General features: G+C 39.4%; 1 protein-coding gene across 1 annotated transcript; it reads right to left on the bottom strand.

Annotated features, from left to right (window-relative positions):
• Positions 1–371: 371 nt before the first annotated feature.
• On the bottom strand, positions 372–10,772 carry BCL2A1 (BCL2-related protein A1). Its single transcript, XM_011938388.1, has 2 exons — positions 10,026–10,772; positions 372–656 (listed from the first exon to the last, which is right to left on the bottom strand). Exons 1-2 carry the CDS (start codon positions 10,443–10,445, stop codon positions 549–551), a joined length of 528 nt encoding a protein of 175 aa, XP_011793778.1. The 5' UTR covers positions 10,446–10,772; the 3' UTR covers positions 372–548.
• Between the last annotated feature and the right edge of the window lie 502 nt (positions 10,773–11,274).

Genomic DNA, 11,274 nt, shown 5'->3' with positions numbered 1-11,274 from the left:
GGTTGCCATATCCATCAACCCCAAATGGCAAGCCAGAGAGAGAAGGCTGGGGAGGAGGCATCAGTGGAAACTCTAAGCAGCCAGGGGCACTGGAAACTGCAGACAGCATGGGAAAGAAGGAAGGAAGAAGAGGGAAGCTGACCTGAGTCTGCTTTTAGCCTGAGTCTGCTTCTCAGTCCAGTCTGCAGTCTAGCCTAGTGACAGAGAGAAGGACTTTTGGGTAATGGGCACCCCTGAAAGAGTCTACCGGGGGGCAGAAAACACATTGCCTTCCTGGTTGTCATCCCATAATTCATTGCCTGTCTCCTGTGTTGAGCTTTACCCTTCAGCTGAATTTCCAGGCAGACCCAAGAAATTAAGACAAAATGGCATATAGAGAAAAATACATACAATTTATTCATTAAATGGGGAAAAAATTTCCATAACTATGGAAAGTCAGGTTACATCATCACAGCTGTTTGTTTAAAACTAGAAGTATGTGTTGACAATCGTTTTGATGAGAGTTAAGAAAATTAGGCCGGTTTCACAATATGGAGTGTCCTTTCTGGTCAACAGTATTGCTTCAGGAGAGATAGCATTTCACAGATCTTTCCTGTAACTTCTAGAAAAGTCATCCAGCCAGATTTAGGTTCAAACTTCTTTACAAAGCCATTTTCCTATGAAAGAATAAATTTAACATTTTAAAAATCATTGTAGATTAAGTATGCTGTAATAAAAAGCAAAAATATTTTCATTTAAATAGTGCAAATAGTTAATCTTCTACTCCTTCTACCCCTCTTAAGCAGCATCATCTAACAGAAATACAGTGTGACCTACATCTGTAATTTTAATTTTTGTGTAGCCATATTTTAAAAAGTAAAAAAATAGGTAAAACTAACTTTTAAGATACATTTAGTGTTATTTTAATATGTAATCAGTATAAAATCATTAATGAGATATTCTTTTCTCATAACAAATCTTCAAAATCCAAAGAGTATTTAGTACTTACGGCATATCTTAGTTCAGACTAGCCACATTTCACTACCATAGTGGACAGCAAGCACAGCTCTAGAGGATAGAAAGCCTATTTTTTTTTCTTGTTCAGTTGTCCAACATTTATTTCAATGCACTTATATTTGTAATATGAATTCTATTATACTGTAAACTGCATTGTATTGAAAATCATGAGAACTCACAGTAAATCCAAATTAAACGAATACCTTTGAAGCTATGAAAAGTTTGATGGTTTCTTTTATAATCTACTCTCTTTGTGATCAGACATAGTTTTAAAAATATACAGTAACCCAACTAACTGGACATTTTATTTAGTTAATTTACAGTCCATAATCAAAGAATCCTCACTGAAAATTACCTCTGAGATAATCTAGCCTGAAGCCCTCCCTTGTTTTAACCAATGAGAAAATCGAGGCCCAGAAAAAAAATAAGTTATCTAAGATTAGCCAACCCCTTGGTGCCTGAACCTGGATTAGAATGCAAACACCCTACTTCTTTCCACTCCATACATTTCCAAACAAGTGCCAAAATAATTAGAAAATTGGTAAAATAATTTTTTCAAATGATCATCTGGCAAACATTCACGTCTCCATCTTACAGGTTTCAGAATCTGGGGTTACAAATACCTGCAAGTAGCTCAGAGCATAGTGTAACTTAATATTGAAACGGAAACCAAGCATAACTCTTTGATAGTTGCGAGAGATTCGAGAGCTCTGCGGTGCCTTGGAATCACTTTATGAGCATCATTGGCAGAGCGGATGAATACCACCAGCCAGGGGGATTTTCCATTTGAAAGATTTCCTAAGAAAGCCATTTTTTGCCTACGTGTTAAGTGTGCATCGTGCTGTGAGACATGCTGTCATGCCTTGATAGAGGAAGGAAACTGCCCCTCTCTCTTCCTCTTTCCCTCCTGACAGTACATACTCATAGTTTCCCATACACTCTCAAGAGGTATCCACTTCGTTACTCTCCTTCCTAGAATTTTCATAAACCCCATGTTTCGCAAGTATAATGAGGCCCTCTGAAATGATTTTTTTTTTTTTTTTTGAGATGGAGTCTGGCTCTGTTGCCCAGGCTGGAGTGCAGTGGTGTGATCTCGGCACACCCGCCTCCCGGGTTCAAGCAATTCTCCTGCCTCAGCCTCCTGAATAGTTGGGACTACAGACGCATGCCACCATGCCTGGTTAATTTTTGTATTTTTAGTAGAGACGGGGTTTCACTATGTTGACCAGGCTGGTCTCGAACTCCTGACCTCATGATCCAGTCACCTCGGCCTCACAAAGTGCTGCGATTACAGGTGTGAGCCACTGTGCCCAGCATGATTTTTATTATGACAATGATCATTGTCTATTATCATTGAGCAGTCATAACATATCATCTTATATACATCAATGTCTAAAGAAAGGACAGTGAACAAAGAAAAAACTAATGAATTCAGCCAGATGAAGATTAAAATTTATTTATTATTATTATTTTTTGAGTCAAAGTCTTGTTCTGTCACCCAGGCTGGAGTGCAGTGGCGCGATCTCAGCTCGCTGCAACCTCCGCCTCCTGGGTTCAAGCGATTCTTCTGCCTTAGCCTCCCAAGTAGCTAGGACTACAGGCACATGCCACTACGCCCAGCTAATTTTTGTATTTTTAGTAGGAATCAGGTTTTTCACCACGTTGGCCAGGATGGTCTTGATCTCTTGACCTCGTGATCTACCCACCTCAGCCCCCAAAGTGCTGGGATTATAAGCGTGAGCCACTGTGCCCGGCCTAAAATTTTTTTTAACTATGAAAAATTAAAATTAAAAGAACAATAGACTAGGAAAATATTTACATATAGCATGAAAGAGTTCATTCAAATGTAACGGAAAATCCTCAGGCCCTTAATAGTCTAAAAGAGAAAGACCATTAAAGAGAGAAATATAAATCATTAACAAGTGTATGGTAAAAACACTAATAGCAGTTAAAGAAATGTACTTTCAACACAGTCTTTTTTAGACCTATTAAATTCGCTTTGTTACTTTATGCCTATCAAACCCTCAAAATGATTAATAGTACCACCCACGTTGTTAAGTTTGTTGTTACATTGTTCCATCGACATAATGCTTTTGGAAAGAAAATATGTTTTCCAATATGGTAGAGTATTGTAATTATATACATATCTTATGAGCCAGTCGTTCCATTGTTAGAAATTTATCATGAGGCAGTCTTCTAAAATATTGGAGGGTAGGGGGTACCAGAAAAGCATACCCATGCTTCAGTACTGAAGCATTCTATCTAAAAGGGGAAAACTCAAAAAAAAAAACTGTCTAACAATTGGGAATTGGTTAAGTAAATTATGATATGACAAATTAATGAAATATTCTGTAGATATTAGAAATTAATACCTAATGTTAACATGGAATATGTGAGACAGTGTTGAAAATATTTATATGTCACACGAAAAAACTCTTGTATGCCCTAATTACAGTTGCATACAGTGTCTGCATGTGGATATGTTACAGTGATGGGAGTGACTTTTCTTCCTTTCAAAAAGGTTATTTTCAAACATATTTTGTTTAATGATGCTATTTGTATCTTAAAACCATTATGTAAAGATAAATATACGAATAAGGATTCAGTATCTTATCAGTAATGTAGTAGTAAATAAGAATTGTTTCAGCCTTATTATTTCTGGAAATGGTGATAGTTTGTTAAATTCAGCTACTTTGGTTACAAGACAACCAAAGCATAAAATAATATGCTGTATCAATAGTCCAAAGAAAATCAGAACCTCAGAATTTTTAAAGATAGAGGCAGCCGGGTGCAGTGGCTCAAGCCTGTAATCCTAGCACTTTGGGAGGCTGAGATGCGAGGATGGCTTGAGCTCTGGAGGTTGAGGCTGTAGTAAGCCAAGATCGTGCCACTGCACTCCAGCCTGGGTGACAGAGCAAGACCCTATTTAAAAAAAAAAAAAAAAGGTTACAGACAAATACCATTATGTTGTTCCCATTTCTTTAAATATTATGTATTCAGTTATTCATTCAGGAAATATTCATTGAGCATTGGCCACATGCCAGTACCAGTTAAAGCACTGGAAACACAGTGGTGAAGAAAGCATACAGGATCCCTGCCCTCACTAAGCTTATATTCTCATGGCAGACACAGACAATAAACAGATAAGCAAACAAATATGCAATGGGATATCCAGTCATGAAAACTATTATGAAGGCAATAAAGTTGGGTAGGGAGACAGAGAGTGGCAGTAGTACTTTCTCAGTTGGGGTGATCAAGGAAGACTTCTCTGAGGAGTCAACCTTGGAACAGAGGCCTGAGCAAAGGGAAGAAGTAAGGATAACAAAGAAAAGAGAAACCTCTTGGCCTAATGGTATGACCCAAGCTTTAAAATGGTGGTTACTGGGAAAGCACCAACTCTGACTGTATATCCTACTTTCAGAAAAGCAAAGAATTACCTATCTAAACTTCCTGGAATTTCCCACATAACCCTCATAGTTGCATAGTATTTGACAGCTTGGAAAGCACTGTTTTACAAAAAGTGTTTTATAATCGTTTAGCTTTCCTTTAAAGGTAGATAAGAGCGTTTTCATTAAATATTATATATAATAAATCATATGTCATATGATATTATTATATACATTATGTAAGGAATCTGAGTCTCAGAGTACCTCAGTAACTTACCCAAGTTTATACCTCTAGTGAGTGAGAAAACCAGAGTTCAAATCTCCAGTTTCAGTGTTGTTTCACTGAATCATTCCATCAGCAAATATTTGTTGTTACCATCTATGCAATAGGCCCTATTCTAGGCATGAGGTACACAGTGATGCATTAAGTAGACATGATTTCTCCCACGTGGAGCTGAGTGCCAAGCATTCTTTTTACTCCCCCGGCATATGCAGAGCAGAATGCTTCATTGAAGGGGGAGGAAGTAACAAGAGCCACCATGGCCGGGCGCGGTGGCTCACGCCTGTAATCCCAGCACTTTGGGAGGCCGAGGCGGGCAGATCACAAGGTCAGGAGATCGAGACCATCCTGGCTAACACTGTGAAACCCCCTCTCTACTAAAAATACAAAAAATTAGCCGAGCGTGGTGGCGAGCACTTGTAGTCCCAGCGACTCGGGAGGCTGAGGCAGGAGAATGGCGTGAACCTGGGAGGTGGAGCTTGCAGTGAGCCAAGATCGCGCCACTGCACTCCAGCCTGGGCGACAGAGCGAGACTCCATCTAAAAAAAAAAAAAAAAAAAAAGAGCCACCTGGTTCAAAAGGAAGGGTGATCCCAAGGGAAGAGACATGAGTTTCATCTCAGGATCATTCTAATGGTTTTTAAGAACCATCCTTTCCTCATGAATGCTGAAGGCAGCCAAATAGCACTAGCTCTCCTATCAGATCTTGTGAGAGCACATCCTTTCTCAGCACTTCAAATTAGGAGAGGGGACAGGAGGAAATCATGGTAAATGTGGAAGAGGAGAAAAAGAGAGATGAGAAGCCACAAAAAAAGAAGGCAGGCAGGCAAGCAGGCAGGCAGGCAGGAAGGCAGGAAAGACAACTGATAAAAAGGAGAAAGAATAATGAAAGAGATTATGAGTCCCATTACTGATAGACCAGTCTTGTTTCTTCCCATTAGAGGATCTGTTTTATATGGTAAACAACAGCGATAAACTTGTATTGAGTACTCATTTTCAGCAACTGTTTCACGTGCTTTGCATATATTGACTAATTTGATCCTTATACCAGTCCCAGGACATAGGTTGCAATATTTTCCTGTTTTTACAGATGAGGAAACAAGATAGGGAAGTTAAGCAACTTGTACAATTCACACAGGTAGTAAGCACTCGAGCCCAGAAGTGAAGCCAGGTCTGTCTAAACATCTATGCTGTGCTCACATACTGCTTTTTCTTTTTTTTTTTTTTTTTGAGATGGAGTCACTCTGTTGCCCAGGCTGGAGTGGCACAATCCCGACTCACTGCAACCTCCGCCTCCCAGGTTCAAGTGATTCTCCTGCCTCAGCCTCCCAAGTAGCTGGGATTATAGACGCCCGCCACCACACCCTGCTAATTTTGTATTTTTAGTAGAGACAGGCCTTTACCATCTTAACCAGGCTGCTCTTGAACTCCTGACCTCAGGTGATCCACCCACCTCAGCCTCCCAAAGTGCTGGGATTACAGGCGTGAGCCACCGCACCTGGCACATACCACATTCTTGATTAAAAGTTTTCATAAAGTCTCTGGGGAATGTTAACATTTAATTAAATTACAGATTGTATGTTTTATTTTTTTTTTTTTTTGAGGCGGAGTCTCGCTCTGTCGCCCGGACTGGAGTGCAGTGGCCGGATCTCAGCTCACTGCAAGCTCCGCCTCCTGGGTTTACGCCATTCTCTTGCCTCAGCCTCCCGAGTAGCTGGGACTACAGGCGCCCGCCACCTCGCCCGGCTAGTTTTTGTATTTTTAGTAGAGACGGGGTTTCACCGTGTTAGCCAGGATGGTCTCGATCTCCTGACCTCGTGATCCGCCCGTCTCGGCCTCCCAAAGTGCTGGGATTACAGGCTTGAGCCACCGCGCCCGGCCGATTGTATGTTTTATGATGACTTCTTGAGTTTTTTCAGGTGGGTAGAAGTGAGAGGCTGGTGCGCACATCTTGATAAAGTTGTAAGTGCCTCCTCTACCCTTACTTCTTCTTGTGGGCCACTGACTCTACTAGCATAGGCATGTGATTGTGCCATTTCCCTTGAAATGAATCATTCAAGAGTAAATTCATTCATTGAGATTTGTCAACATCACTATGAAAAGAAGATAACAGTTTTCCATGCCAGTTTGCACTGAATCAAAAAAGCACTGCCTATCATTGACAGAATCAATGTCTCATCTGAGGTGGGAAAGCAGCACGGAGATTGCTTTGAAGTGACATCTTCAAGAGTATTTCATGTCTACAACCTGAACTATTCAGGTGCTTTTTTTTAAAAAAAAAAAAAGAGCTTGGAAATTTTAGAAAGGCTGAGTATGTGCATGTGCAGGCAATGTGTGTATTTGTAGCTACACTCACGAGAGGTTCATCCAGCCACACTTATGTTTACATCTGTACCACCCTCGAAAGATGAGGGTACTGCTAGAAATTCTCAGAGACAATTCCACACCTCTTGCTAACAGTGAGTTCCAGGAGCTCACAAAATTTATTGTGGAGAAGTTAAATTTTTAAGTAACATTTATTCACTGTCTGTGTGTTCCAAGTACTAAGCTAGGCATTGGGAATACAATCCAAACCTACTGCAAACTAGTAGAGTATTTCTCTGCAGGCTCATCTGTGGTCCTCTGTGCTAGAGAACATTTGCCTTCACCTGAAATCTACACAGTGCTGCTGAAATTTCCACCAGTCCTCAAGTAGAACCTCCTCCCACAGCCAGAAGAAAACATGATAAAACATTTCACTGCTTGACCCAGCCTCAGTCAGGCTGAATTAGAAAGAACTAAGTTCCAGGAAGAAGGTGACTGAGAAAGGGGAGTAGCTGCAGTAAGCTCTATCATGCAGGAAGGCCTTAAACAAAACGAAAAAGGCATCAAGTAAAAGATCAATAAATTTGATCACAACAAACTTTTAAACGTTTATAATGACCAAAGACGTCATTAGCTTTAAAGGATAATCAGCAAACTAAAATACATCTGCCACATATATAAAAATAATTTGGCTGGGTGTGTGGCTCATACCTGTAATCCCACAACTTTGGGAGGCCAAAGTGGGAGGATCACCTGAGGTCAGGAGTTCGAGACCAGCCTGACCAACATGGTGAAACCCCGTCTCTACTAAAAATACAAAATTAGCTGGGTGTGGTGGTGCACACCTGTAATCCCAGCTACTTGGGAGGCTGAGGCAGGAGAATTGCTTGAAACCAGGAGGCAGAGGTTGCAGTGAGCTGAGATCACACCATTGCACTCCAGCCTGGGCAACAAGAATGAAAACTCTGTCTCAAAAAATTTAAAGAATAATAATAATAATAATTTGTATCCAGAATATTCAAAGAATTCCTACAAATCAATAAGAAAAAGACAAAATAGGCCAGGCGCGGTGGCTCAAGCCTGTAATCCCAGCACTTTGGGAGGCCAAGAGGGGTGGATCACGAGGTCAGGAGATCGAGACCATCCTGGCTAACACAGTGAAACCCCGTCTCTACTAAAAAATACAAAAAACTAGCCGGGCGAGGTGGCGGGCGCCTGTAGTCCCAGCTACTTGGGAGGCTGAGGCAGGAGAATGGTGTGAATCCGGGAGGCGGAGCTTGCAGTGAGCTGAGATCGGGCCACTGCACTCCAGCCTGGGCGATAGAGCGAGACTCCGTCTCAAAAAAACAAAAAAAAAAAAAAAAAGAAAAAGACAAAATAAAAGGAAAATGGGCAAAGGGTGTAAACTGCAAATTGCCTGCATTTACAAATGATCAGTTAATATACAAAAAGATGCTCAAAATGTAAAAACAAATTTAGCCTTACTAGAAATCAAGAAAATGGGAATTGAAACAAGATAAACTCTATATTTTTAGCCCAAAAAATTAAGGAAATTATGACGAATTGCAACAACCTAATGTTAGTCAGCTGGGGTAGGGGGACTGCGGGATACTCTAAGAAGCTGCTGATGGGAGTGGAACTTGGTGGAGCCACTTTGGAAGGCAAGGACCTAGTAAATTAAAAAATGTACGCCACCATGACCCAGCATCTACAACCCAACATCCACCCTGGAAAACTACACACACACACAAGGGAAGATATATGTAAAATGATATTCAATGAAGCATTGTGTGTGATAGCAAACTCGAAATAACCTAAACAGCTATCAGCTACAAATGGCCAGACACTCTACAGCATTTACATACAACAGAATATACACAGCATTCTTAATAATACTATTTTAAATAACTCTGGATAAAAAAATAAGTGGCAGAATTAGTACCATGTACTATTTTTACATATACACATGTAAAAATATGTACGCAAAATTTATATGTATATATAAAAAATGTATGTATATATGTAAAAAAAGTATGTGTTATATGGTATAACATATACAGTATGTAAAACATACATAAGCATACACATTTTACATAAAATTTTTTTACAAAAAATTTTTTACAAAGAAGTATTGTTTATTTTCTATGGATATATATAGTAGGCATGTTTTGCATGCAAAATAATTGATAACAGTGGTTACCTCTTGGGAGAGATGAAGGCCAGGAATTAGGGGTTGGAGAGAGGATTCATGAACACTTACATGCTTTAAAAAAATAATCATTAAGTATATTGGGATATAAGGAAAGCATATACATCCAGCTGTGTCAGGCTTTTTACCAACATGAGTTTCAACACAGGCCCCTACACAGTCTTGGCTTTTTGAGGCACTGGATAATAAAGTGAATTTTTATTTGAAAATTCTTCAATAAAGTTTCTTGCTGGTGATACTGTACATTATGTTTTAATCAACAAACTTTAACAGCCCAGAATTTGTTATTATTAATAATAATTTGTTATACATTATATATAATTTGCTATACATTAGTATATGTTACAATTTGTTATGTATTAGTAAACTGAAAAACACCAATTTGTAAGCAATGAACTTACAGAAATTTACACCTGTCTTTTGCAACCTCATAAATACCTAAAAATAACAGCATCTAATAGCAACTCTTTCTGTACTGATTGTAGAAATTTCTGTACTGTCTGTACTGTCATGACAACCCTAGCAAAAGCTAAGTACTAGATTAGAGTGTGTACACAGCTGACTGTGAAGCTGCATGAGAGAGGTGCTTTGTTAGTCCCCAAACTTCACTACTGTAATTTATACTGTTAGGAATAAAAACTGGAAACACAAGTGCTTTCCAGCTATAAAGTTCAAGTTCAAGGATTCATCGGAAATAAGCCAGAAAGTCTATTATTTTAAAAATTAAAACAAACCACCCAAGGAAACTAGTATTCTTAAGTAAGTGTTTTGTTGTTGTTTTAATTAGCAAGAAAATTCTCAATTTCTATTTCACAGTAAAGAACAATGAAGAATTTTTCCATCACACATACCCAGCCTCCGTTTTGCCTTATCCATTCTCCTGTGTTATTCATTATGAACTCAGCAACAAAATACGAAATCTCCTTATAAGTATCCACATCCGGGGCAATTCGCTGTCGTAGAAGTTTCTTGATGAGAATACCTTCAAATGCAAATATGGTTACAATTCTTCCCCAGTTAATGATGCCATCTTCAAACTCCTTTTCCATCACTTGATTGAATATTGTTCTGGCAGTGTCTATGGATGCAACATTAACATTGTCCAAGCACGGCTTCAGATTCTTTTCCACTTCTTCCTGGACTGAGAATGCAACCTTTTGTAGCACTCTGGACGTTTTGCTTGGACCCGATCCAGGTTGTGGTATCTGCAGGACGTACTGCAAATAGTCCTGAGCTAGCCTGTAAATATATCCAAATTCACAGTCTGTCATCTTCTGCCTGGTGGAGAGCAAAGTCTTGAGCTGGCTCACCTTGAAGCTGTTGAGGCAATGTGATGAGAATGCTCACTGAGCTTGGCTGAGTTATGACACATGATGATACGTGGAGGTTGGTGGAATTTCTGTTTGCATCACTTTATAATAGCCTTCCTCCTAGTCACTTTCATGCGTAGGCTGTGTTTCATGTCGTGTATGAAAGAGAAAGTTTAAAATGTGAAAGAGGAAAATGTTTCAGAGAGGCCACTTCCTCATCCTGTGATTAATTCTGCTTTACAAGTCTTAAACGCAGGATGTGGAGAAATTAGAATCCTTGTAGATTGCTGGTGGGAATGCGAAATGGCGCAACCCCTGTGAAAAGGTTGGCAGTTTCTCAAAAAGTTAAATACGGAATTATCAGAAGACCCAGCAGTTCCATTCATAGGTATACAACCAACAGATACTCAAATACTTACATACGAATGTACATAGCAGCACTATTCACAATAGCCAAGAGCTGGGCACAACTCAAATATTCATCAACAGATGAATGGATAAATAAATTATGGAACATTATTCATTCAAAAAAAGGAATGAAGAACTGATACATGCTTCAACAGGAATGAACCTCAAAAACATTAGGCTAATAGAAAGAAGCCAAACAGAAAAGGTCATACATTATGTGATTCTATTTCTATGAAATATCCAGAATAGTTAAATCCATAGAAATAGAAAGCAAATTGATGGTTGCCCGGGACTGAGGAGAGGGAGGAGTAACTGCTTAATGGGTAGAAGGTTTTCTTTTGTGTGATGAAAATGTTATGCAAGTCCAGGCCCGTTGGCTCAC

This window comes from Colobus angolensis, unplaced genomic scaffold, assembly GCF_000951035.1.
Source record: "Colobus angolensis palliatus isolate OR3802 unplaced genomic scaffold, Cang.pa_1.0 Scaffold172, whole genome shotgun sequence".
NCBI lineage: Eukaryota > Metazoa > Chordata > Mammalia > Primates > Cercopithecidae > Colobus > Colobus angolensis.
This window is presented reverse-complemented; position numbering and strand designations above follow the sequence as displayed.